We start from the raw sequence: 27,970 nt of genomic DNA on the forward strand, positions 1-27,970 counted from the left end.
TACCAATGAAGCGTTCGCTTTCACAGAGGCCACCCCCAGGAAAGCAAAGAGACCCCAGCCTCCCCGGGCCGCAGAGAAGAGACACCGTCCCTTTCCCAGCTTCCCATCGGCACTTGCCATGTTTCACTCTTTGGGAACGATTCTTCCTTCCTTTATTCTTGCGGATCTGGGACTGGGAAGGGGGTGGGGGCGGGAGGACCAGATAATAAGTTGGCGGGGGGGGGGGCAGGAGGGGGGGGAGAGTCGGCCGTGACCGCAGGCACACGCGCATGCGCACACGCGCACACATGGTGGGCGCATGCGCAGGGCGGATGTGCGCGCCAACCACGCTCACGGCGCTCGCGCTCAACGGGACTGACCGCCGAGCGCTTCCTGGATGAGCCTCTCGCTGAGCGCCCACAGGGCGCGGGCCGTGTCCTCGCTCTGAGCCTCGGGCGACGGCACGCAGCGGCAGCAGTTGTTGAAGTACATCCCTCCCAGGCCCTCGAGCTCCGGGGCAACAGCACAGTAGACGGTGGTGGCAGCTCCTTGTTGCTGGAAATCAAAGAAGAAAAGACCAAAATCATTGTTGTTGTTGCTGTTGTTTTATTTTTTAGAAAAGAGGGGATGAGCGGACCTCATTCTGTCTGGGATGAGCAAGCCCCTCCCCGCCGGGCTCGACTGCGCCCGGATCTCAACATGGCAAAGCGTCCTGACCTCAGCACGTGACTGTAAGAGGTGGGATGGGACCCTCCTGGGAAAGCAAGCTCCCAAACGCTGCTCGTAAAGCTGGTGTCACTTTTTACACCTCATCGAGGAAGAGGCTTCGGAAATAAATATGCACATCAACAAATCGCATCAAAGGTCTCTTCTGAGCAAAGAGGAAACGACAGGATATCCCTTTGGACACACAAGAACAGGTTCCTCCAACCCATGGGCTTCTGAAGGCATGATGGGATGGGACACCGAGATGTGTCCAGAACCTTCTGTCGGAACCGAACCAACCACCCTAATGCCCCAACGATAGAAAACCCGGGGGAGGGAGGCTCTGGTGCCAAAACCTCCCTTTATTTTTGGCCCACGGTGATGCTATGAAAAGGGTTTGCGGCGCTGTGTGAAAATGTTTAAGACACTTATACACGTTCTCCCTGCCATGCGTATGTGTCTTATGCAGACACGAGATCCATGGAGTCGTTCTTCCCGATCCTGTGGAAACCTTCCTCTAAATGTCATCTTCCTCCCATGTTTGCAAGGGGGCACCTTTCCTCCCAGCCCACTTCAGACTGTAAGTGGCCATGAGGACAACAGATTGCTTTCGATTCCCCTTTTGAGGAACAGTTGGTGCTGTGGCTAGGGATGTGTGTGCGGATGGGGCACCATATCATCCTGGCTGACACCGTGCTGTCAGGGATGCTGTAAAGAGGGCAAGAAATCACTTTGCTTTGCAAGCCATAATTAAAAATAATAGGCTGGTGTTCGTAGGGAGACACAGTAGGCACGGCTCTCATTTAAAACCAATACCGTTTATCTGGCATCTTATGATTACTTATGGGGATCCCAGCCCTTGCTGCCTCAGCTAATTATCAGCGGATAGGGAGGGGTTGCAGAGGATGCTGGAAAAAGGGAATGGGGATAAGGTCACCATTAGGGAAGACACGGAGGAACTTCGACGGAGAGGGAAATGCATTCCTGTCCAGGCGTGATAATGTTAGGTCAGTGCTGTAAAGTAGACTTGAGTATTTTACTCATTTGTGGTTTTTTTTTTGGGGGGGGGGGCAGGGGTTAAGTTTAGTTAGGTTCTACGGTCACATGTGACCTAGTCTGAAAAGCAAATGGTCAAAGCAGTCAAGCGACAGGATTGTATGGGGAGCAGTGTGGAGTGGAGAGGGGTGGAGAGCGTCAGACTTGAGTCCTAGCGATGACTGCATGCTTGACTGGGTCGGACAAGTCGCATTCGTCTAGAATTTGAATCCCTGACATGACGTTGACTTAATTACACAGGAATCAGTGTTTCCCTTCCCAGACCCCCTCCCCATGTCCACTCCCCCAAACAGCCAGTTATTTGCTTGGATTCAGCTATTTCTTTTGGAATGGATTTGTGAGGCTCAAGTGTCATGGAAATCATCTCATGTCATCCAAATTCGCTCTCCCTGAATGATCATTCCTAATAACCCGTAGCTTAGCACCTGGCCTATTTATCGAAAGAATTTTGAGGAGCTGATCAGACTCCTTTGCATCCCATGTGGGGACCAAAGGGAAGCAGAGTGCCTCTAAAGACAGATAGAAGAATTGAGATGCTCAGCCCGGTCACTCAGGCCAAATATGATTTTGGCCTAGATTCGTAGCAGAGTTCAGGTGGAGATGGTGTTTGGCTTAATTTTCTGGCTATCTTAGTTGTCCATTTTACTTGGCAGCCACCTAAAATGACTCATGAATGGTCAGGTGACTTGCCTTCCATCCCCAGGTGGGGAGAACATCCAGCCAGGTCATCCCGAAACCAAGGCTCCCGCCCCCACTCAAGAGTGCTTATCATATCAGCATTCACACATCACAACAGTCCCACCAGTCCAGAGGGAAGATCCAAGTAGGCTACTCGGAAAAGCAAAAGGAAGTCTTCCAAACCCAATGAAACATCTTGCCACAGTGACCTTCTAAAATGATACCCAATTGCACTCTGGCCTTGTTGGAATGGTATTTTTGCAAAGACATGCTGCACTTCCATGGATGAGGGAGCAGGGAGCACGTGAGTTCCTTGCATGCAATCGGAAAGCAGTTGCTGTGGACTCCGTTTCATGTGTACAGACATTTGGCTACCAAGCTGAGAACCACACATTTTAGAAAAGCCCAATCTTTTACGAAGAGCTGGTTTGGATTCCTTTGCCACGAGGCTCGGGGTGATGCACAGTCATAACGGCATCCTAGGTAACTCTGCTGTATAGAAGAACATGGGGGAGTCGGGGTCCCTGAAAGCAAAGCCCACCTCTCCTCTGAAGATGAACTCTGTCATTTGGCAAATCCACCCTCCCGGATCTTGCTCGGTTTGGCTGGTGCCCGCTTTACTTTCCTCTCTTGTTGGACACAAGTAGTGACCCTACCTTTCAGGTCCAAGCCTGCTAACCTCTAGCTTCTTGGAGAATTCTCTTCTCTTTTCAGCTGTGCCTGTGGCAGCCTGAGGGACATCTTTATATGATAATAACAAGTTCTAATGTTTAGCTCATCCACTTTTTGGTCTGCCTATCATCCGAATGAGATAGAACCACATTAGGGAAATCTCATTAGTAAATAAACCGGGACTGCTGATACAAGACAAAACATTTTTTAAATGGATAAAAAAAAAACCCCACCTTGTTTAAAGAGCACTTTAATCACCATCCAGTGGCTTTCATGCCACTTTCTGGGGCATCCGTACATAATTCAGAAAAGATGAAAGAGACATATAAAGGAAATAATGTTAACAACCGTGCTATAAAATATCTGAAGTGACGTCTTGGTCGTTGTCACCCCTGCTCACTGATCCACCGTGATAAAATGCTAGTGATCCCTTAACACATAAACACTGGCTGGAGCTGTGGGTGCCCCTGAATGAAGTTTTAAGAACAGTTCATCCAAAGCTCACAGGGTACATGCCATTGCAATTCCTGGGACCTGGGGCGCAGCGGCCCTGTCCTGGAGACATGGCGCGTGTCGCCACGGCAGGAGGGAGCGTGTGGATGACGCCGGACTGAGAATTTTGGAGAAGCCCAGCAGATTCTTTAATCACGCCTGGATGCCGTTTCTGATCGAGTCCAACATTTGTGAGCTGCTAGAGAAGTGTGCCGTCCATCTTTATAGTGTATGTAAAATTACCTATGCTTCTTTTTTGGGATTAAGTTAAGAGTATCTTGGTGATAAGGGTTCATCCTTCTCTTTCAGAAATCATTTGTCAGATTTGCAGCCCAATGTTCAGCTCCACAACAGTGGGATTGAAAAAGCCGTTGTGTATGTACGGTTGAGACCCTGAGGTCTAAAGAATCCATCCTTGCAAAACCCTTTGTGGGGATGAAGATGTTAGGTAGCTACTTGTCATCAACATTTATTTGATCACTGCTGGCCATCCATTTGGAGCTGTCAGCATGGAATACAAATGAATATGGACTCTTTCAAAGAAAAGGTACAGAGGTTTCTGATAAACAATATATGGTAGAGAAAAAAACCCCCCATCTATTGGTATTTGTGATGCATTGGTTAGCAACTCTAATATAACTTACATTTTAATAAGGACATATACAATGTTAAGTTTTCAAGTTTCTCTATTTTAAAATGCATGCTTCCTTAAAAGGAAAAATATATTCCTGTCTTACCATAGATTTAACTATGAGATGTATAAAAAAAAATAGGCACATAATCACGGAATATCTATATATCAATGATTTTGAGAGGAGTACATGTCTGAAGATAGCTTTAGTATGGACATACGGATACCAGGCCATGGCACAGCCAATGTTAAATGACTCGATTCAACAAAAAGGAGTTGTGTCAAGAAACCCATCACGAAAGGGAGCCTGAGCTTAGAAGCCCAAAGGCAGGGAAGAGGAGCCCTTTTGAAAGTGGGTGGTGGTCATCGTGCTGACCTTCCAGACAGGGACGGTGGGAAAACAACGGAGCTGCCTCTCTGAGCCCTCAGAGCTCTCCCGGTGACTCCTCCGGGGCCCGTTAGGCCAACAAACACGCAGCAGATACCAACTCAGCCACCTGTCCAGGGGCTCCAGATTACGGCTGAGTGACTGATCACAGCCTCGATGGAGGGCAGGGAGGGAGTGCACGTGTCGCATCTGGAATTGGTAGGTGCCTCCACACCCTCTCTGTCTTTCCCGGTCTCCCAGGAACACTCCCGAAAGAGGAGTCTGGAACCACACTCTACCGGAAAAGCTCAACACTATGTTTCAGAGTTCATCTCCGGATACCTTGGCACACAACGGTTCCTCCAAAAACAATTACCGTTTACATCTCTGATTTGAAAGTCAGACGAAAGGAAACAGGCCCCCAAATGTTATCCGTTCGCGCCTTCCCATCTGAGACCAATCTTTTAAGCCCTAAGACGTGCTGTGTATGGAGCCAGGCGGCTTGCCGAGGAGTGAGGCTCCTGGTCTTCCCCAGGAGCTCAACCACACCCAGAAAGTCACCCCCTTCCTCCACCGGGATGCTTGTGTAACCGAACTGACCAGTCATGAGGTACGTCCCAATCAACGAGCCGAAATGATGGGAGACGCTAGAAGAATGCAGAGAATTCGAAAGGACCCTGTCCTCCATGGTGTCATGCTCTTCTGGTGAGCAGCGGCAAACAGGGACGATTCAAGGGGTCACAATGGCTAGCCTGTACCGAGAGCTTACCATTCATCAGGCACCGTCCAGAGAGCGTTATAAGCATGATCGTCTCACCCCCACACAGCTCTCCGAGCCAGAGGCAATTATTATTTATCCCCATTTACAGAGAAGCCCACGTAGCCTCGGAGAGGAACAGCATGTGTCCAAAGCCACGCAGAGAAGCACTCCAGAAGCCCTGTCAGGGGCTCCAAGCCTCCTTCCCAAACAGGGGACACATGTGTTTGCCTATCGCCGGGTCCCTGCTGGGTGTCTCCCATCTGGCAGAAGCTGCTGGAGGAGGGCTTCCCTCCCTTCTTCTCTGCCAAGCCACATCTGGCCACAGGGGCATGCCCCAACGTGGCCTGCCACAAAAGGGGCCGTGAGGTCTTCACCTGAGAAATGTTACAAGGAGCATTGTTGACTTAGTGAGTGAACTAAATTGAAATCATATCCATTTGGATTAACAACACGGAAGACTCAGCGCCACCTCCGGCGACCCGATAGCAAATGGCCCTTCGCAAAAAGGTCAACTGATTCTAAATGCCACCTCCAAGTGCCAGATTTGCCCAGCTAGAGATACTACTCTGGGACCGTAGACTTTTTTTCAGAGCAGGAAGTGAACCACATCAAGTCCAGGGAAACGTGAGCCAATCTCCATCTTGTAAGTTTGCACGCAGGTAGGACGTGTGTGGCCCTTCTGGAGGAGAATGCCTGACATGGGTCATCGGGGGCAGAGGGAACGCTGGCCTCTATGCCCCCCCCCCCCCCCCCCCCCCCAGTTAATCAATTCTTAACAAATTCATTCCTCCAAATTCCAAACGACTGACTCCCACAAGGGCTTCAAACCGTATGGGCTTGGATACACGCGGACACTTCTTGCGGGCGTCAAAACAGAACTCTTCCCAATGCCTTCAGGAGTTTGGCTAACAGGCTGGTCTTAATGTTTATTACAAAATACGCTCAATTTCTCAAATAGAAAAAGGCGGGGAAGACCAGGAATGTTTTCCACTGTGGAGGCTTTAAAAGCCTGAGAGAATGTTCTGGAGCATCATTTGGGTCACATTCAGACCCTTAGCCTTACAGAGGAGAATGCGTCCTGCTGCAAAGCGATGGACTTCCTCCTCTTGCCACAAGGAAACCGTTTCTTCCCGAAAACGGGTTCTCAAGTGCGGGAAACCTCACAGGTTCCTCTCGGTTGACTTGTCTCCCCGACAGCCGGTGAAGTAGTGGCATCGCCCAGAGGACACTGAGGACACAGCCTGCGGGAAGGGGATTTCATGGCAGTGGCTCTGGCAATAGCTCCGGGGAATGACCGAGCAATGGGCTGGGCCGCTCCATGACCATACGTGCAGCTGGTCCCGGCGCAGGCCAGAGCCCAAACTCAAAGGGCTTCTGAGCGACATGTCTGAGGGGGAGAACTGTGGTACCAACCTTCTAGAAACTGTGTGTTCTAGAACATGTTCTAGAACATCTTCTCAGGCCCCCACTGGGAGACAGTCCACAAGCGACACAGAACCCTCCTTGTCTGTTTTCAGGCATCCCAAATATGTCCCCAAATCCAAGTCAGACGACAAGGACCACAGCGTTCCCCTTGACAAAAGACATGAATTTCTAGCAGAGTCATTATGGAGTTTTAAGAGAATGACTTGGAGACCACAGCGGAATGAGATGGAAAGTCGGGAGGTGCATTGCTGCTATTCCTCAGAGAAATATTCACAGGAACCTTCCAGAGACTGGTAGATTCAGGATGGAAATCTGGAAGGGATTTTTTTTTTTTTAAAGACAGAAGAATTCATTCGTCTTCACTAGCCTTAAGTTCTGGGGAGGAAAAGGCAGCCATTCCTAACAGTCCAAATCGGCCCGAGGCCATGTTTGTTCTGGGCCGGCCGGGCACTTCACTTGAGCTATCAGCAGGCTTTAAGGGCACAGTGACCTTGGCAGGGTTTCCGGACCTGTGTTTTGATTCCGTGAGCTGTTCTAAACTTTCCCTTGAAATAAGTGAGGCCCTTTTCATACCTCTTCCGTGCTCCAGATCCCTGCCCCAAAATGTTGCAAGGGCTCCATGATAGGTTTATGTCTGGTCTCAAAAGTGCGGAGGTGCCATATTTAGAACGATTTTCATCTTTCTGAGACCTGGTGTTTTCAGAGACGGTAGACCTGCTTTTGGGCGGGGCTTGGGGGTCCTCTGAATGAGGGAACCGAAGAGGAATAGGTCAGGTGCAGTCCACGTGGGCGATTCCAATCCTGCTTCTTCCCCCTTCCATTTGTGTCTGCCAGAACGTTCTAAAGATGACTGGACCTGAGAGACGGTCCCCTTAGAAACAAGAGAGGATGCTGCTGACGGTCCCATGGCCCTGGACCAACTCCTTGGGCACTCCCCGCCAGGGCTGCCCGGAAAACCCACACTGCTGTTTCTCTTCAAAGGGCGAGATCTCTGTCTGGGATGGAAAAGTGCACTGGGGCTGTCCGTCTTCCACGGGTCAGTTTGAAACGGCTACGCAGAAGAGCCACAGCGAGTGGCCACCCAAATTAGCATCATCCTTCCACATGGGACAAATCTGACGACGGGTTCCTGAAAGTTTCCAACCAGGTCGCCTCGACTCTAGTGCTGAAAGATTGCCGGGTGTTTGTAAGAGATAAAAGAAGATACTTAGCGTGTGTTCATTTGAAGCATTTTACGTTCTTCCTCAACTTCTTGATCCTCCGTTCGAGGAAGCGCTGTATCCTGTATATAAATGTATGCCTCTGTATTTGCCATGTATACTGAAATAACCCTTGGAATAATTGCCAGGCAGAATAAATGGGTTCCGTTTCCAATATAATGGTACAGAGAATGTCTTCACAGGACCGGTGAAGCACGCTCCCCCTTCCTTCCTTCTGCATGGAATCCCTCCAGCGAGTCGGCCTGTCACGCTGGCTCTTTCAGAAAGCCAAGAGCTGACTGTTTTTGCGCGCAGGCCGGATTTCAGGGCCACCCCCAAGCAAGCTGTTTGTTTAGATTTCAAAGCTGACAGTTCATTGACGCCGAGGTCATGTAAATATTCTACCATCGGATACGGAAAGGCACGCGGAGGGGGTGCAATGGAACCCACAGGGTCTTCTGATGGGACCCCATCATGGCAAGACATCAACTTTCCTCCGTCTTCCAGAAACAAGTGCAAAGAACGGACTCCGCGGTCATTCAGAGCTCCCAGGCAGGCACCGCGCCGGCCCGCTGTTGGCGTTAGCGCATTTTCGGAGCCAGCGCTCTCTCGACACGGATCGTTTCTCAGGCTCACAGACGCCGGCCTTGTGAATATTTCATTTAGAACACACCGTGGCGAGCGTCGCATTTACATTACGTCCATAATTAATGGGGATCGCTTAGGCACTGCCTTTAGACAGAGAGATCCCGTCACAGGGGTCGATGGGTCATGAGAAACAATAGATATTTCATTCACCAGCAGCTTGTTGCTAGTTAGGAGGAAATGATCATGTGTGCTGTTGCTTTAATTGCCAGGGTAAATAATTCCGCCTCGGTGCGAGTGAACATTTTAAAGCACTCGATGCAAATAGACTAGAAACAAAACAAACAAAAAAAAATTACCTTGATTATGCAACACCTTAGCATAGAAAGTTACAAAGGTACGTCTCTTTTTTTAAACCTGTATTCTACCATGCAAATATTATCTAAATATGCATGTGCTGACTACTCATCGACTGTATTTTAGGAAATACAATTAGGCTGCCTTTCTCTTCTCCTATGTAGACTGTAAATAGCTGTAGATCTTTCTCTTGTTTCCGTATGTAAATATATGTAAATACCAACAAGCTATGCATGCTGATATCCTAGGCAATTTCAGGTACTTTTATAATCTGAAGGCATGTACTTGAACTGGGTTTGTTTAAAGGGAAAAAAAAAAAAACGCCTCTCTCAAACTCTTTAAAGCTGAATAGACATTAAAGATTTCTTCCTAAATCGTTGTGGTTTCTTTTGTTGGTTTTCTCATCCCTCACCAGCGCTCCGCTCAGTTTGTCTTAACTTCTCCCAGAGAGGAGACACGTGGGCCGCCACCTGGGCCAGGAACCATGTGGAACCATTTGGCTTTTGTGTCTACCCACTTTCCTTGAGTTTTCTAAAGATCTTCTAGAATCATAAACTAGGTAGCTTTGGATTTTTCTAGCAAAAGAATCTGAGGTAAAAAGAAATTCATATTTCCTTCTCCCCAAATATGTGCTAAGCACAGTGCTGGGTTATTCACATCCCCAAAACCCTATGAAAGGATCCTGTCATTCCCATTTCAAAGACGTGAAAACGGAGTCACAGCAAGATTAACATGTACCTAAAGTGACAAGTCTATTAAATGCCTTCCAAACCCTGATGCTTTCCTGTATTCCAAGGGTCAGGAAATAAACGTGTTCTGCAAAGGGTTAATCTTTTAGACAGCATGCACACCGGCCAATGTGGCTGTGTTCTGATAAAACTTTATTTACAAAAACAAGCAGCGGGCCGACTTTGGCCTACACGCCTCCGTTTGCTGGCCCCTGCTCGACTCACTGCTGACTCTCCATGGCTCTTCAGCAGACCATTAACATTTCCCTTTCAAGTATGTTTATGTGTTTGATGAACTGGGGAAGTCGTTTGATCCATTGAAACCTCTCCATGTCTTCCCTGCAGGTAGCAACACTATTTGTAGAACTCATGAAATAATAAGGAGGTGAGCAAAAATGCAGTCCCTTGAGCTTATAAATCAAGCTGTCTTTCTCAGACAAATCTCATCGCCAAGTTTCAATTCAGTTATCTTTTGTTTTCATAAACGGGAATGGAGGAAGAAAGTATGAAAGACTAGGCTAGAAAAAAAGAAAGAAAAAAGAGAAAAAAAGAAACGGAGCGACACTCAGTCTTCAGTGAGGGGAAGGAGGCTATTACCTCAGGTATCTATGGCAACCGAGCAGCACGCAAACTTTTTAATGGCTGGAAAACAGCCTTGGCGTTTGAAGCTCTTTTTCCCAAGTCTGATGCTTCCGTGTAAACGCATTAATTGACAGTTTCCTTCGGGACTTTTTCATTGAAGTGTCCAAACTTAATTTGATGGCACAGAGAACTCTCTGGAGCCCTTGAAGAAGGCGGCACCGTTAGGTCTTTAGAAGCCTGAGCCGGCTCTGGCATCCTGCACAAATCCAAGCCGACTCTCCCGCAGATCCGAGCCAAGAACCAGCCCTCGCTCCCTGTCCTTGTCCCTTCAGGACGCCCTCTGAATTCACTGCGGGCTGGGAGGCGCTCTCTCCAGCCTCTATTCTAACAAGGGTCGATGTCCCCTCTTGGGTCCAGCAGGGCCTGGGGGGGAGCGGGAGGAGGAAATGCCTGCATGCTCTAGCTGAGAATGGGCACAGTAACGGTCCACTGGGAATCTTGGGCGGACTCGTGATAACCTTAGGCCATGTCCTCAGTTTACAATAGATAACTCGTTCAAAGGGGCCTGCTGTTCTGGTCAAAGTTTTACGAAGGCAGCCTAGAGACCAGCATGTCTGCCCTTTCCTTCATGTGAGTCACTTCAAGGGTGAAGTGGAGGCTGTCTTTCTCACCGACCTTATCCAGCATCCTTGGGCGCCGTGCTGGCCATGGATTCCACTACTCCCCGGGTTCCCTGGCCGCACAACCAGAAAGCCAAGTCCACATCCATGTCCCCGGGTCACTGACATTTGAACAACGGCCACAATTATGTTTTGGGCGCTATAAAATTCCGGACTCCACTGCCCATCTCTCACCTTGTCCCCAGACCCCGGACACATATCTCCTTCAAATCCCCAAATCTCCCTGTGCAACGGTGCTGAGAGAAAGGGCCGCCTGGAGGGACCCACAGGTGAGCCAGCAAGGGCAGCTGAATACAGAAAAAGTGCAGTAAGAATATAGAAACTAGGTGTTGGGTAGGTGGGTGACTGCTACAATATTCTTTCAGGTTTTCTACTTAAAAGTTTTTATGATATAACATTGGGAACATATTCACGTCCATCCCTGGGGGATAGGGTACCCATTTCAGAGATGAGAAAGCTGAGGCACAGAAGTGGCACTAAAGGCCTGGTAGTGGTGACATCCATCCTGAAATCCACGCCCACTCGGCTCAGGTGTTCTTTCCATAAAGGGCCCACAGGCATCTCTATGACACCTGCTAGGGGCAATTAATCTGATCCCTGTGAAACTCCCAGTCCAATTTCTGCTGTAACCCGTGAAGATTGCTTTTCTCTTAGTATTCCCACTAGGCAGGCAGTTCTTGGGGTTCCCAACTCAGAGCCCCGAAATCAATGATCGATCTCAACAGCAAAAGTGACCCCTGCATGCAGGGGTGTGGACTTGCATCCATTCCTCTGGTGGCTATTTAAGTTGGCTGGTGACTCAAAGTTCCTGAAGGTGGAGGGTTGTTCTCACTGGCTGCAAACACCCACTCGGTACAGGGGTGCTGACGCCTTCTGGCACCATGAGGGTGTCTGCGATTTGGACCGAAATGTCTGAGGTGGAGAGGTGGGCAGAGAGCACGGGAGGGCAGCATGGTGGGAGAGTCAGGGAACCCGTGTCAGACGGGGGGCAGGGGCCGCTGGCATCGGGGCCACGTGAGGGCATGGGATGGTTGGAGGAGCAACCTCCCTGGCCTGGCCTGACCTCTGGATCCCAGTCCTCTGTCTGGCTGTGGTCAACTCCAAACTTTAAAACCGACAAGAGGGGCGCCTGGGGGGCTCAGTCATTTAACCATCTGACTTCATCTCAGGTCATGATCTCACAGTGCGTGGGTTCAAGCCCCACACTGGGCTTTGCACTGACAGCTCGGAGCCTGGAGCCTGCTTCCGATCATGTGTCTCCCTCTCTCTCTCTGCCTCTCCCCTGATCACGCTGCGTCTCTCCCTCTCTCTCTCTCTTGAAATTAAATAAACAATTTAAAAGAAGCAGCAGCAGCAGCAGCAGCAGCAGCAGGAGCAGCCACCACTGCCACAAGATGGTTTCAGCCCAGTCCTGATGGTTTCGGCAGTCACCCACACCCCATTTCCTAACTTCATATTGAACTTTTTCTCCAGCACCCTCACCTCTTTCCTTTTGAACGCGAGAAGGTACGAGGCCTACATGTCTAGGTTTTGGTCATCCCTCGGAGACTCACCTGTCACCTGCCCGGGCGCCTCGCCTTCGGCCAGTCGCCCAGCCCAGTTACATGGTCTTTCCACAGCAGGTACCTTCCAGCCCACTAATCGCCTTCCTTCCAAACACATCCCGAGTCCCTGTGTCGCCGGCTGGGAAGACTGGGAGGCTGGACAGCTGCCTTAGAGACGGCTAGTCCAACCCCAGCCGGGAGACGAGCAACAACAAGACAAGAATGATCGTGGCAATGGCCCGTTAGTACTTCCGATCCTCTTCACAAGGTAGGTCTTATCTGGAGCCAGACAAAGGCTAAGGTGGTGAAGCCACTCATGGCCACGTACCTGGGAAGCATCAGAGCTAAGATTCACACTGAGCTTGTCTGGGTTCAAAGCCCATGTTCTTGTTCCTGACTAATGTTCCTTCTGACCCCACACCCTGTACACTCTATGGAAATTCTGCACAAATGTGCAAAACTAAGCCCATCAGGCTGTGTACATGTCCCCTGCCTCAGTGATTGGACAAGTGGCCACTCACAGACCCCAGGGACCTTCCTCCTTTCTTTCTTCTTCGTTTTTCCTTTTTTAATGTTTATTTATTTTTTTTTGAGATGGAGAGAGAGCAGGGAAGGCGGAGAGAGAGAGACAGAGACAGACAGAATCCGAAGCAGGTTCCAGGCTCTGAGCTGTCAGCACAGAGTCTGACACGGGGCTTGAACCCACAAACGGTGAGATCATGACCTGAGCCCAAGTCAGACACTCAGCCGACTGAGCCACCCAGGCACCCCCTCCTTCCTTCCGAACTCCATTTCTCAGTCCTTAGATCCCCAGCTTCTGGCTGGGTGCTCCCCACCTCTGGGGGTACCATTTCTACCCGCATATGATTTTGGACATACCCCAGAAGGAGTCTGAGACCCCTCCCCTACAATGTTCCTCTTTTACCAATGGCTTCTCAGGCAAAGCAGGTCTTGGAGACTGGCAAGCCTTGGGTTAATGGTTGGGCACCTGTGGGCTGTCTCAAAGCAGACGCCAGGCCGGCCCATGACAAGCCAACTGCGGCTAGGACCATCCTGCCCTGGGAAGTTCAGAGAAATGTTGAACTCAGGACAACACAACGGGATGCACCAAAGAGCATCTTACTCTGCTTTTTCCCTTCTGGCTGCCCCACCTGGTAGGAGATGTCCTCTCACAGTTCCCCGGCTTGTGAAAAGGAAGGCACACAAACCCACTCATATCTACGAAACAAGGTGCCTGCAAGAATACCAGCCCATAGTGTGGCCGGCCCTCAGATGGTCAAGGTGGTTGAAAATCTGGCCTCCACTGGCTGCGCCCGCCAGATTCCTAACTGACTGACTTTACAAGGCAAGGTCCTTTAATGGATGAATCCATATGGAGTCTAAGCACATTCCAGGAGGCAAGCCCTAGAATTTTTGCTGAACGCTTGCAAGCGCCTGAGGGAAGTATAATTATCCCCATTTTACTTGTAGGTAAACTGAGTCTTAGCACGTAAAATGACTTAACAAATAATTCTTGTTTATTGGGTTCTGGTCTTGTGCCACCTTCCCTCCTCATGCTACGGGACTCAGGTGACTTTGAGGCTTCCAGTCAGGGTCCCCCACCCCAGATCCTTTTTGAGGTCACTAACCCGACATACAGGTAGGGCTCTGAGTCCCAAAGAGACAAAGGTCAAGGAATAAGTGGCAGCATCAGGAGCTGAACCCAAGCCTGGAAGCCCACTCTCAACACTGGTAGCAGGAGAGATGGGACCGTCCTCAGAGCCTGAGGGACACAGGAGCGTCGCACATCTACAGCTCAACACTCTACACTTGCATATCGTTGTAGATCTTTCGTTTTGTTGTTGTCGTTTCATGTATTTTTGAGAGAGGGATAGCACGGGTGGGGGAGGGGCAGAGACAGAGGGGGACAGAGGATCCAGAGAGGGCTCTGCCCTGGGAGCAAGGAGCCCGATGCGGGGCTCGCACTCACAGACCGTGAGATCATGACCCGAGCCCAAGTCACATGCTCAACCGCCTGAGCCACCCGGGTGCCCCGTTGTAGTAGATCTTTCAACAACGACAAGCAGCTAACTCGTGTGGAGCACCCTAGGCTGGCATTCGATTTTCACGCGTGCCGTCTCACTCATAATACTCCCATTGGACACACATGGAGCCCGGGGGCCAGGGAAGTTGAGGAACTTGCCCAAGGTCACACAGCTAGTAAGTAGTGCTGCTGGGATCTGAGCCGGAGCTGCCCTTGCCCCAGACCTCCCTGCTACACGGCACCTTGGCCTATAGACGTCAGGCCCTCACCAAGACATTTGTCATGTATCCTGAGTAGGAGAGATTTCTCTGGTTAGTTGCACTGGAAGGGGCATCTCAGACTCTGGAGCACGAGGCTAACACTGGGATGGGGGGTCAGGGCTTCTGCTCCTCATGAGAAAATGATGGAAAGTGGCTCCGTGTGCTGATTACCGTGAATCTGCGATCAGGGGCATGAGCATGTCCTATGAAGGACAGCCTTTTAATGGGGAAGAAAGGGGAGGGAGTCACTTTCCCCCCTTTGTTTTTAATATTTACTCTTCTCTAGCGCTGCTTCTTGCTCCTAGATTTTGGGACAGGGCCAATTGATTTAAAGTGTAATACATATAAGGGCAGGGGTGCCTGGGTGGCTCAGTTGGTTAAGCCTCCGGCTTCGGCTCAGGTCAGATCTCACGTTCGTGGGTTCGAGCCCCGCGTCAGGCTCTGTGCTGACAACTAGCTCAGAGCCTGGAGCCTGCTTCCGGTTCTGTGTCTCCTTCTCTCTCTGCCCGCCCCGCCCCCCTCATGCTCTGTCTCTCTCTGTATTAAAAATAAATAAAACATTAAAAAAATTATAAAGTGTAATACATATAAGGGCAGATCCATAATTGCTCCAGATTTCAGCACCATTTAATCCCTCCCCAGAGGCTGAAAAGTGTAATTTCCTGCTAATTGGAATGCTAGGGCTTCAGGCTCAGGACCACATCTTTAGGGTCCATGTATCAACCACCTCCCACTCTTCATGGTGAGATGCACCCCGTCCTTTGTGTGGAGGGTCCACGTTCTCACCATAATGGATAGGCAATAGCGAGAACAGATACACTGCTAAGCTCTAGGGTTTGTCTGCACATGTAGAATTGCCTTTCAAAGGCCACAAAATCCCTGGGTTAGTGGCAGGGTCATTCCTTTGTGGGGGTGGGGGTGGGGCGGCGAGGAGTCAGGCAAGATGATTACACTTTTCCTTCCCATGGGGGGCTTTGCTTAGGTGACACGTCTCTGAAAAGCAGAGTTGGTGACAGTTTAACAGCCGGCTCACTGGAACGCGGAGGGGGGAGGGAACTTTGATCTGTGGTGTCTGCCCACACTCAGGGTGTAAATACTCTCCACACGACTGTCTGCACGTGGAGTCGGGAAGAAGTCCACAGTCAGCCTGTGCAGGTCCGTGGGAGGCTCCCGCCGGTGGGGGGCCCACGGAACGCAGCACTGGCAATGGTTTGAAGATCACGGGGCAGGACAAAACAGGTCAAGACCCCAAGGTTGTGTAACTGTTGGGGCGCATCAGGCACAGGGGCAAAATAGAAATCCAAACTGCTTTGGAGAACCTGGGGGCCAGAGTGACACAGACCGGAGACATTTAGATTTTGTTCCCCTCGGTCCCCATAACCTCAAAGCTGATTCCACTCAGGTGGCTCTCACAGCCCAAGGGGACCCTAGTTGCTAACATGTATTGAATCAGTTATGGGTCCTGAACATCATTCCAGAAACTTGGCAACATTGTCTCATTTACAACCCCAACAACTCTTCAAGGTAGAGAATGACCTCACCTTAGAGATAAGGAAACTCACGACATGGTCAAGGTTACACAGAGCTCTTGAAATGCAGTGCCAGGATCCAAACCCAGATCGGCCCGACTCCAGACCTCGTCATGTCCCTGGATCACTGGGGACTGTTCTCTAGGACTTCAGCATCCTTGGAAACCGCACAGTTTTTGCCTTAGGTCCTTTCGGCAACATGTGGGCATCTGTATATCATAATAAATACGTGTGCCCCCACCGTCTCCCATTGAGCGATACTGGATCTGGGAGCCTGTGGCGTTTCGGGTCAGAGCAGGAAGTGTGTAGGGGGGTAGGTAGGGTGTCAGGGAGAAGAGGAACTGGGGACCGCTCATTGGATTGGAAATCTCAGCACAGCGAATTATTATGTTTCAGGTATTAATGGGATCTGGGCATATAGACTCAGAATTCATTCCTTTTGCCCAACGCCACAAGCCTAGTGGGCAGACTTAACCCACTGATATCCAGGAATTTCCAACAGTTACGTAGGACACACTCTGAGGTGGATCCCTTGGTTCAGTTTGTCCATCAACAGGCGAAGAAGACACAGAGAAGGGGAAGGCGTCCGTTCACGCTGCACTTTCGTAACTTCATCAAAGGTGCTAAACCTCGAGGCTGCTTTTGGTTTTGCTATTTCCTCAGCTGAACGCACAAACAGGTTTCTGCCAATTACAGTGCGCGAGAAGAGTCTGTGCTGGAACTCAGTGACGTCACCGTCCCAGCTTTCAGAGTGATTATTTTAAACAAAGGCTGAGCTCCCCGAATCTCCCCTCCATGGGAGGAGTAGCGTTGGTTTGTACTCCACAAGCGGCCAGTTCTTGGTCTAGAGAAGATGGCCTACCTTTCTAGCTCTTTCCTCTCCCGTTCTTCTCTCCCTAGACCCCGCTTACACGAACAGACTCTTAAGCGACAGAGGTCTGGCTTCCAAGTGAGCCCAGGGCACATACAGTAGCAGGTGCATCGGTGTGCTGCCGTGACCCCCATTCTGGACCAGGAGGGGGTGATCGGTTCCCCAGCCGCTGGGCTGATGTCTGCTGGGCCGAGTCTGTCCTTGGAAACTGCCATCAGCCAAAGGGGGGTCCCCTGCCCCAGAACGCACGCCTCTGGGAGGCAGCCCACATCCGTGACCGCTTGGCCTCTCTGTCCCAGACCAGGACATCTCTGAAGGGTCACCCCGCTTTCAGTCCCCTTGTGACCAGCTGATGCATCTGATGCTCCCACGTCACAGCTCGGTCCTCCCCTCATGCCCCTCTGTGGTCACATGGCCCCTCAGGCATGGGTACCCCGAGCACCACCCGTCCATCCTGCAGGCAACCCCGCCGCAGTCCGCTGCCCTGACAGCCAGCCTACCCCCCACGCCAGCTGCCTGACTCTGGGAAATACACTCAGCCTCGGGGCGGCTGTCTGCGCTTCCATAAATCTGAGATCCTGATGCACTTCAAGAACGATTTTGATGACTACATCAGACCATGTGTGCAATGCACGGACATGGAGCTAGCACGTGAGGCGCACCCAACAAGGAGGGCAGCCTGGGGGTGCAGAAGCCATGGTGGACCCAGGGACTCGTGTCCCCCTCTGCCTGCAGCACCCTTTCTCAGCCTGCAGCTTGGCGGGGAGCTGGTGGGGTGCATAGACTCTGGGGGAGCTTTCAGGGGGCCATGGTGGATTCGCACACTGTTACCAGCGATCCTTCCACAAGCTCTATTCAAAGCATAAGGAAGAGGGGACAACTTATTTAACTCCATGGTCAAGAAACATCAGCAAGAATTTTGGAAGATGGGAAGCAGATGGAGAAGGTGGGGGACTCCTGACCAGGCAGAACTCTGGCTACAGAAGGCGGAGGTGCCCAGAAACGAGCCACGCACATCACAGAACTCGGAAGCTGAAGGGGGCGGCAAAGGCTGGGACCAGGACACAGAGCGCCTGGACGGCCTGACCACACCACAGAGAAGGTCCACACAGAGTCTCATCCAGGGCGGGCTTCCTTCAGCACCAAGTTCAAATGTCCCCCCATACAGACGCCCCTCCTCACCTTCACTGCCCATCCTGAACCTTATGATAGGGTCATGTGTGCACTGTCGACTATGACCTCAGTGAGAAGGGTTGCCAGAACCTCATCCAGTGCCTGGCACAGCAGGTACTTACTAATTCCAAAGAAATTAATGCAGAATGATTAAATACCCTTTGTATGGCAAAGGGGAAAAAAGCCATCAATCAAACTCAGTTGCTGCATACACAAAAAATCACAGGTCGATTTTTTTTTCCTTTCCAAACTATCGTGGGTGTGATTTTGACACAGTTGTTCTATGCAAGGGGTGACTCAACAGCAGAGCTACATTCTACAGACTTCCTCCGTTCCAGACACCGACCTAAGCTTGCTTGCTTTCTCTTTCTCTTTCTCAAAAGACACACACACACACACACACACACACACACACACACCACACCCATGTTGTCCTTGCAACAACTCTGGGAAATAAGTAGGTTCTTATTTCTCCAAGTTTACAGAAAGCTGAGACACGAAGAGATTAAGCAATTCTTCCTGGCAAGGCTGGGACTCGATCCCATAACCTGTGACTCCAAAGGCCATGTGGGCACGGCAGGCAAGGAGCTAGGATGCTTCTGTAGCATCCCAGGAAGCTTCCTCTTGTCCCGGAGCTTGTGCCCCTGGTACAGATTCCTGGGAGGCTCTGGGCCCACGGGCTCAGCTGTGGCCTGCAGACACTCGAAGGAAAGTGGGCTCAGGGGCTGCCTTCTAGAGCCCTGTCCCTCTTGACTGGAGGGCTGTCCCGAGCCTCCATCCAGGAAGAAAAGGCACACCATCTCAGAGAAGGGCTTGACCTTTTGACGTCTCCTCTGACCCTTGCGAGACCAAGGATGCCGGCATCCCCTGCCCCTACCAAGCAGAGGGTGAGCCTCAATGCACCCGCAGGACCTGGTGTTGGATAAAGGGGCTCTTTGGGGGAAGAGCTGACACGAGCCACGTCCACAGGGATCTTGCCATGACTTGTAGAACAGGTGCGAAAGTGAGCTCAGGCCAAGGAAGGTTTGTGGGGAACCGTAGTGCTGCCTCCCTATCGATTTAACTTCTCACATTCCACCCTTTCGACCAGGGCTGGACGTTGCCATCTTTAAGGGCATCCCGCCTTGTCTGTGCTGAGAGGAGGACTTTCCATCCTCTCCTTCAGATCAGTGGGCTCAGACCTAGGGTCCTCAGCTGGTTGGGGGATCCTCCGTGAGAAAAGGGGGTGGGGAGCTATTTGCAATATTTCTAAGAGCCAAATAAGAGGCATCCTTTATCCACAGAGAGACCGCACACAGGCCATTGCTTATTATATCTAATTCGTTGGGTGACCAACTCCTCTTATAATCTGAGGTCCCACGGAAATAACACAGGCACTCTTCTGTAAAGACAAGGCTCAGAAGCACTGGCCCGCCCGCAAACCTTCTTCCATCAGGCCTCCTTCCTGACCCAGGTTCCAGCAACATCTGCACAGCAAGGACAGCAGGGACGAGGCCAGTCCCCTGGCTTTGGGGGAAGCACCTTCCAGCTACTGAGGCCTCCTCTGCTTGAGGCCCACTGGCAGCTTCTGTTGTGCAACTCTATGGCCCTGCAGGACGCGTTCTAGTACGCTGTCTTTACGGGCCCCCATGGTGGGCACCCACATGCAAGAGGAGCTGCCCTTGGATGTGAACTGGGCTCAATCCCATTCCATAGCCAGTGCTCTCTACTGTGTATTGTGAGATTCTAGCAGAAAGCACCAGGAAGAAAATACTAGACAGTGAAAATGGAAAGCATTTGCCTGGTCTCTGGGTCAGACGGGCCAGACACCACAGAAAATAAGCCACCCCTCGAGGGTTCACGACCAGGGAAACTGAGTTCTTTCTGCTCTTCATCAGCCAGAAAGAAGTAGCAGAAGGGGGTGGGGCCAAGGGGGACGAGGTGACCCTCCCATTGTCCACCTTCTCCCCAGTTACTGGTGACAGCAGTGGCTGGTCCTTCAGCTCAGTCCTCCAGCCACATGATGAAGTTGGAGCTCAGAGAGGTTAAGCAACTTGCCCAAGGACACACAGGAAGTGGTAGAGTGAGGACTCCAATGTGAACAGGGATGGTTGGGCCCCAAGTTCATATTCTTCTCACCATTCTGTCTCTCTTGTACTGGGAATAAGCAAAGGGCATAGGCTCCACGTAGGAAATTGAAATGAGGGCTAAAAAAAAATAATAATAAGTGAACAACACTAATTTGAGAGGAGGGTTGCCTTTCTGAACATAGAGCCGCATGGATCAGCTTGGCTGGTGCTTCTGAATCACCTTGCTGTTTCAGGACGACTCTGTCTGCACTGTGCACCTTCCGTTGGCCGGCAGGGATACCCAACCCCACATCTCTTTCAGGGGTCCCAACGGGCAATACATCCCTTGAAAATGAGATTTTCCTCTCCCATGCCGCTCCAGCACTTAGCACTGTGCCTGGCATACAGTAACCCTGCAGTGAATGAATGAATGAGTGCATGCATGCCCGAACACATCACCACACAGCCGTTTGGGGCTCCTTCTGCCCCACTTCCCACCCAAAGGAGGCCTATCATGGAAATGACTCATCGGTGGCTACCCAGACTTTAAAAATACACACATTCCTTATTAGAACCGGCAGGAACGATTTTGGTTCCGAGAGCAGAGCTCCCTCCCTGCCCACCTAATATTACACGAGATGTTAGCAACATTATCTGGAAATACCCTATGACTCACTCCCCATCCCTCATCTTGAGGAGAAGAAAACTGTCTCTAGCATGACTGCCCCAGATTCCCGGTCAGTTTACGTAAGGCGTTTCAAGTGATTGCGGTATTTTAAGCCATTTTTAGCTTAAATCACCTGATGTGTGGTAAGCTCCGCACACCTGATCTCTTGCTCCCTTAAACTCCCTGTCTTTCCACTAATTTCGTTTAAACTCCTTACTGCGCCCTAAGTACTTCTCTCTTGCAGAATGGGTTTCTAGGTGCACATCCCCTCAACTATGAGATTTTTTTAAATAGATGATTTATTCAGCGGATTATCCAGGATCGGCCTCCGTGCAAAGCTCTATGACTTTTGAGTAATTCCACATTCACCTGGGCTGAGGGTGGGTGGCATTGATTCTTTATCATGGCCTGTCTGGCGATTTTTGTCCATTGACCACTTTTCTGTCTGGTCCACATACGATTTGATGGCAACCTTCTCCAAATTATGTCTCAAACGATCCTCAGTGATTGAGCAAGAAATGAGTTTCCACAAGACCTTCATCTCACAAGAGGTGAAAGCTGGGCTTTTCTAAAGAAGCTGGAGAGGTAAGCTTTGGCTTTGAGCAGCTAAGCCTACTTCTAAATAAACAATATCCACAGCCAAGCAAGATCCAGGGTGTCAGACGTGGCATCGAGGTGCTGAGTTCCTGCAATCCCAGTGGCCTTTTCCTCTTATCAACAGAACCCACACTTTACTTGCCTTTTGAGTATCTCATTATAGATACGACACTGTTTTGTTTGAACGTGTAGACAGACGAGTTTTAACAACCATTCAAAAGGTTTAGGTATCATGATGTAGTTGATTTTCTAAGTCAAGGGTCCTTGAACTTTCTTTATAAAAGGGCAAGAAGTAAATATTTTTAGACGGGTGCAACCACCTGGCCCTCCTGGGGTAGTGCACAAGCAGCCTATAAACAATACAGAAACAAATGGGCGTGGCTGTGTGCCAATAAAACTTTATTCACAAAAACAGAGAGCCGAAGGCTTTGGCCTGTGGTTCCCAGTTTGCCCTCCCCGCTCTGCCTCATACTAAGTCCTGAATCGTCGAAGTAACACCAACTGGTTTACCTTCTAGATGACTTCCCTCCCTTGACCAAATGGACTTGTCGTTTGACTAAACTTTCATGCCAGTTTAATCCAGGAAATGTGTTGCTAAGCCCCCTCCATGGGCCCAAATATCCAGGGACACGTCAGTAAGTCCTGCGGTCTTTGGCATTCACATCCAGACTCCAGGCAGGAATCCGTGCCTAATGGTTCCACATTAATTCTTGTGCATTTTTCCCATAAAAAATAACTTGTTATGAAATCATTTCCATGGGAAGACAAAATGAGGAAGAACTCGAATGTCTTCAAATGAGTATCTTTATCTTCCTCTCCCCCAGATCCATTTCCTAACAGGAGATAGAATCCAACACCACTGGGAATTTTTAGAGTTAAATTTCCAAGAAGAAGCATTTGGGTCTTAATTGCAAAATGTCAAATAATCACTCCTCCAACCTCAACACACTCCAGGAAGAGCAGGTAACAATTTTCTCTGCCTGCAATTTCAGTACAGCCAAGCAAATCAGAGGCACGGGATGAAAGCCCCATCCTCACCACCACCTCTAAGCCTGTCCAGTTAACATCTGGTGTAGACAGAGGATGCTGAACCCCTTCCTCTGGAACGAGGATTACTATGAATAAGTTTTCCTGCAGATAAGTGCGCGCATAATCGTTGCCTTTTTCAGATGCTCAATTCTTCAGAAAGTTGAGGTTGCTTGGGAAGACCATGAGCCACAACGGCAACAGGAAGCCTGGTGCATCCAGGCCACCAGCAGCTCTTTCCCTACGTGTTTTCAGAGAAAGTTTCCTCTCTCTCACTATGCCTAGCGTTTCCTTTCCTTCTTCGCCTGTAAGTGTCTGTCGCCATTTCCACACAGAATCCAAAACCTTTGCACGACGTATCACAATAAAGACGCAGGTGCAATGAAGACTATAATGATTGGGCATTTATGAGAAATAGTATTTTCCCTCTGGTGCGTGTCAGCTCGGCTGCTCACAAGTGTGAACACTAATGCCTCCAGCTTACGCTGGCATCGGCACGTGGAGAAGTAAAGGAAGAGCATCGGCAAAGGCAAGAGGGCTCAGCTCAGCCAGGGAAAAGCAAACGCTAATCCCCGCCGGTGTCTCTGGAGAGCAGTGAGCATTTGGGGGACAATCTGGAAATAAAGGTGGCAATTCGTGGGCAGGATTTGAACATCAGGCCCTGGTGCTGAAAGGCTTGGGAGGCCCAACCCATCAAGGCCGTCGGGAGTCAGGGCCCACCTCACGTCACGGCCGAGAAGGACTGCCTCACTGTATCCACACTGAATTGCAGGTTTGATCACCTCAGTGTGGGCAAAGTAGGCAAAGCAGAAGGAAAATGGCTCTCCAGGGCACTTAGATTAGTAATTAAAAAAAATTTTTTTTTATGTTTTTTATTTAGTTTTGAGAGACAGAGAGAGACAGCACGAGCAGTGTCGGGTCAGAGAGAGAGAGGGAGACACAGAATCTGAGGTAGGCTTCAGGCTCTGAGCTATCAGTGCAGACACGGGGCTGGAACCCACAAACCGTGAGATCATGACCTGAGCTGAAGCCAGATGCTTAACTGACTGAGCCACCCAGGCGCCCCAAGATAGTAATTTGTAATTTCTCAACACAGCGTGCTTAGCCTGGTGCCCCACCAAACATTCTGCAAGAAATGGAGTTGGGAAATCTTTGAAAAGAAACCTGCAGCGTCTTCTCCATAGAAGGCAGAACTTGCCCATGCTGTAACAGACATGGAGCATTTGCCAGGGTGCTCGCGGGGGAGGCTGTCCAAAACCACACACCCTAGGCCAGCCCAAGGCCCGCTGCCTTTGTCAGTCCCTCCTGGGTACTGAGGGCCAAAGGAGGTGTTTCCAGTTTTCTTTTTTTAATTAAAATTTTTTAAAAATCTTATTCATTTTTGAGAGAGAGGGCACACACAAGCGAGCCAGGGAGGGGCAAGAGAGAGAGGGAGACACAGAATCCGACACAGGCTACAGCCCCCGAGCTGTAAACACAGAGCTCGACATGGGGCTGGTACTCATGAACCGTGAGATCTTGACCTGAGCCAAAGTCAGACACTTAACCGACTGAGCCACCCAAGCGCCCCAGGTGGTTCCATTTTTCTGCTAAAGACTGCACTGCCCCACACCACCTCCGCCCCCGTGGCTTCTCCCCAATCTCTGCTTGTTGAGCGCGACACTTGGGTTTTCATCTGAAGCACTTTCAGGAAGGAGATGAGGGAAAAAGTGACTCCGCACCAGCCCTGTCAACAATTAGCCGCTTGGGGAGGAGAGGGCAACACTACACAGGAAGCGGGAGAAGGAATTTGTGTTTGAAGAGCACAGCTTGCCTCTCCTGTGTGGCGAGATAGGAGACAATTAGAGATAAGAAGGGACATTATCAATTATGCCTTGCTGCCTCCACACTGGTGCAGGGAGAGGACGCACAACTCAAACAAATTCATTCATAATTGTTTTTTTTTTTTCCTGTTGTCAAAAATACAAGAGAAAAGAGCAGATTTTGAGTACTTTGCCCATGGGCGATACGTGATAAATGCGTGTGAAAACCATGTTTGTGGAGAGTGAAATACTCTTTCTAGTAATAATAACTTCTACAGATGAGTTTACTTGACTTTCATAACAAGTCTACGTGGTAAGTTGCTTTACGGAGAAGGAAACCGAGCTCAGAGCTTTTACGTAACCTGTCCCAAATCTTCCAGATTGTTAAGTGCTGGAACTGGGATGTGGACACAGGGGAAGTTCTGTTCAAAGTCTGTGATCTTCTTTCTTTTGTTTTTTTTTTCTTTTTTTTAATGTTTACTTATTTTTGAGGGAGGGAGAGACAAAGCGCAAGCAGGGGAGGTTCCAGGCTCTGAGCTGTCACCACAGAGCCCGACGAGGGGCTCGAACCCACGAACTGTGAGGTCATGACCTGAGCGGAGGTCAGACACTTAACTGAAGGAGCTACCCAGGTGCCCCTAAGGTCTGTGATTTTTTAACCATGACCCAAGAATCATTACCCTCAAAGAGGTGTTCAAGCTCCTATTCTGCACATTTACAGTGCCGTCCTTCAATGCATGATTTATGTTTTCTTGAGCAGTTCCAGTGATTGAAACTCTGCCACACTGTGATTCTGTGACACTCGTCAGAGCGCATGTGTAGTTTTGGGTTCTGGAATCAACATTTGCCACAGTGAGTGTGGCGAAAAATCGGCATTTTGGACACCTGGCCTGGGGAGCAGGAGAAAAGGGGGAAAGACGAGAAATGTGGATCAAGGCCCTCTGAGCCTCCTCTTGCTCACATGTTACACGAGTGAGAAGAGGAGAACAGAGGACATTCCTGGGACAATGGGCAGAGTACGGGAGATGCTCCATCAACAGCGACTGTCCTACTAATACCTGAAATATTATTATTGTTCTCACTGTTTACAGGGTGAATTATGTGCCCCCCACCAACAATGACTCACAATATGACCTGCTTTGGAAATAGCTTCCATGGGTGTCATCGGTTAAGATGAGCTCGTGCTGGGGTAGAGCGGGTCCTCTGTCTAATAGAACAGGTATCCTTATAAGAAGAGAAGACACAGAGAAAATGTCACATGATAGTGGGGGCAGAGAGCAGAGGGCTGCAACAGGACCAATAATGCCAGGACATGACCCAGAGCTGGACGAGGCAGGGATAGATTCTTCTCTAGAGCCGTCAGAGAGGGGCGGCCTGCTGGCACCCTGAGCAGGGACAAGACCTTCATGCTGTTTAGCTGGCCTGTACACTTTGTTACGACAGACTCAGGAAGTAATATTTCACTTGTCCTATTACCTTTCACCTCGCATCCCTTCTTCTCAACCCCAGAGAAGTCAGCACAGCCCAGAACACACAGGAGAGGAATGTGCACACCCAGAGCCATGATGCTGAAAGCACCTAGCATCAATTTATGACCCAACAGGCCAAGTACCGAAGAATCCAGAAAACCTTCTGCATGAACTTTATCAAGGCCATCAGACATGTTCACAGTACACACACAGGCACGGGGACATCTCTTCTGACTGTATGTCTCCTCGTGCCAGCCCTCAGATGTCCGAGCACCCAAGTTACTTCTTTTTGTTACTTCTTAGAAAACAGATGCGTCCCTCCCCACGCAATGCAGTGTCCAACCCAGGCCACCCCCTGCCCCATACACACACTCATGTATCCTCATCCCCATTCCTCTCCTGACCCCTTTTCCCCGCCCCCTTTTCTGCTCCCGAGACGGCAGAGAAAGAAATCCATGATATGTTCCAGAATGTGCCCTACCAAATGTTCATCGGCAGGTGTGTGACAAAAGGCCTACCCCGAGTCTTGGCAAATCAAACCTTGGAAGATGAACACACAAGTCACTGACAGGTCTAGAGGGGGCTCTCAATCTGTTCCAAGGCTACCTAGGTGACAAATGGGTCTTGGCTGATGGGAGAATCACATCTTCTGAACCCAACAAGGAACACATAAACATATAAAAGGACTTGTGTACGTGTGCGTATGCTTTTAATTTTTTAAAAGGTTTATTTATTTTTGAGAGAGAGAGTGAGCACATGGGGGAGGGGCAGAGAGAGAGGGAGACAGGGAAACCTAAGCAGGTGCTATGTTATCACTGCAGAACTGTAAGATCATGACTGCAGCTGAAATGAAAGGCTGAACCGACCAAGCCACCCAGGCACACCTGAGAGGACTTTTAAAAGGGGAAGGGTCTCCCAGGTGGGAAATATGGCCAACCACCCTTTATAGTATTAATCTTTTCCCTTGAAACTATAAAGAAGTAGTGATGGGAAAGTGAATTGCCTACCAGCCAGGCAGAGAGTAGAGCTGGAATTCTGTTTACCATGAGGATTCCCTCTATTCTGGGATCTGGGAGGGCAGTTTCCTGTCAGGCTCAGTGGCTGGACCAGAAGGTGGTGATATTTGAGAATCTGATGCTAAGTGCAAATACTCCGAATCCAAGTAAATGACCCACTGTCCTCGAGATTCACAGATAGGAGGAGCCTCCCCTCCCTCAGCCATACCCAGTTCAATAATTCAATAAAGTCCACCTACGGTGTTCCTCATCTTTACATCTCTAAAATTACAAAAGGACCACAAGGTGAGAGCTGACCAAATTATTTTTGTATTTCCTGAATTGCATAAATAGTATACATGTTCAATCATCGGTGCCATGGAAAAATTTCAGCGCACACTCCTTAAAGTCTGAAGTTTAAAGAAAAGCCCCTACCGATGATCAATTATCTGAAAAATGTAACATTTAAAAACCTTCTCTTGATAGACCAGTTTTCATCATTTTCCTCTGGAGTTGACAGGATCATCACGAGGAGTACGAGGAAATCAGAATTAAATGAACTGGGGGAATTAGTAACACCAGTTGGCATTCACACCTCCTCTTCTAACTCTTATCTTTGTTATTTGTCTTTCTAGACTCCTACTCTTCTGTGAAAGCCTATCTGGGAAAGGTAGAACATAGATTCACAGATATGCACTTCCTTGGTGCCAGGAAGGTCAGCCAAAGGTGGGTGCCATCTTGAATCCCAAGAGGTGGGGGCAGATCCATGCTGGCACTCCTGGGGTGGGCCCTGGAGAACTCACAGGGTGGATGAAGACACCAGAGAGGTGTGATCAGGGAAAGACGTCGAAATCCAAGAGGACAAAATCTTGTCTGATTTCCTTTGGTCAACGGGGGCCAAGAATAAGAACATACAGTTCATGGGAATCAGTAGTCTGGATAGATCTTGTCTGCGGTTTATTCCAGGTCTTTGCCCCCATAGGCGTGCTTTGCTTCCTCAGACAATACCGCTGCTGACCACAGTGGTGAGTGTTTAAAAGCATTTGTTGAATAAATGAGTGGTAGGCTCT

At 49.8% G+C, this 27,970-nt stretch overlaps 1 protein-coding gene across 1 annotated transcript in view; it reads right to left on the bottom strand.

Annotated features, from left to right (window-relative positions):
* Positions 1-204: 204 nt before the first annotated feature.
* The window catches only part of WWOX (WW domain containing oxidoreductase), a 923,424-nt gene continuing 895,658 nt past the window's right edge, over positions 205-27,970 (bottom strand). Inside the window, exon 9 of the mRNA XM_029926475.1 lies at positions 205-534. Within this exon, the coding sequence (XP_029782335.1) occupies positions 346-534 (189 nt within the window). The 3' untranslated portion in view covers positions 205-345. The remainder of the gene's footprint in view (positions 535-27,970) is intronic.

Source organism: Suricata suricatta, chromosome 16 (genome assembly GCF_006229205.1).
Source record: "Suricata suricatta isolate VVHF042 chromosome 16, meerkat_22Aug2017_6uvM2_HiC, whole genome shotgun sequence".
Taxonomy (NCBI): domain Eukaryota; kingdom Metazoa; phylum Chordata; class Mammalia; order Carnivora; family Herpestidae; genus Suricata; species Suricata suricatta.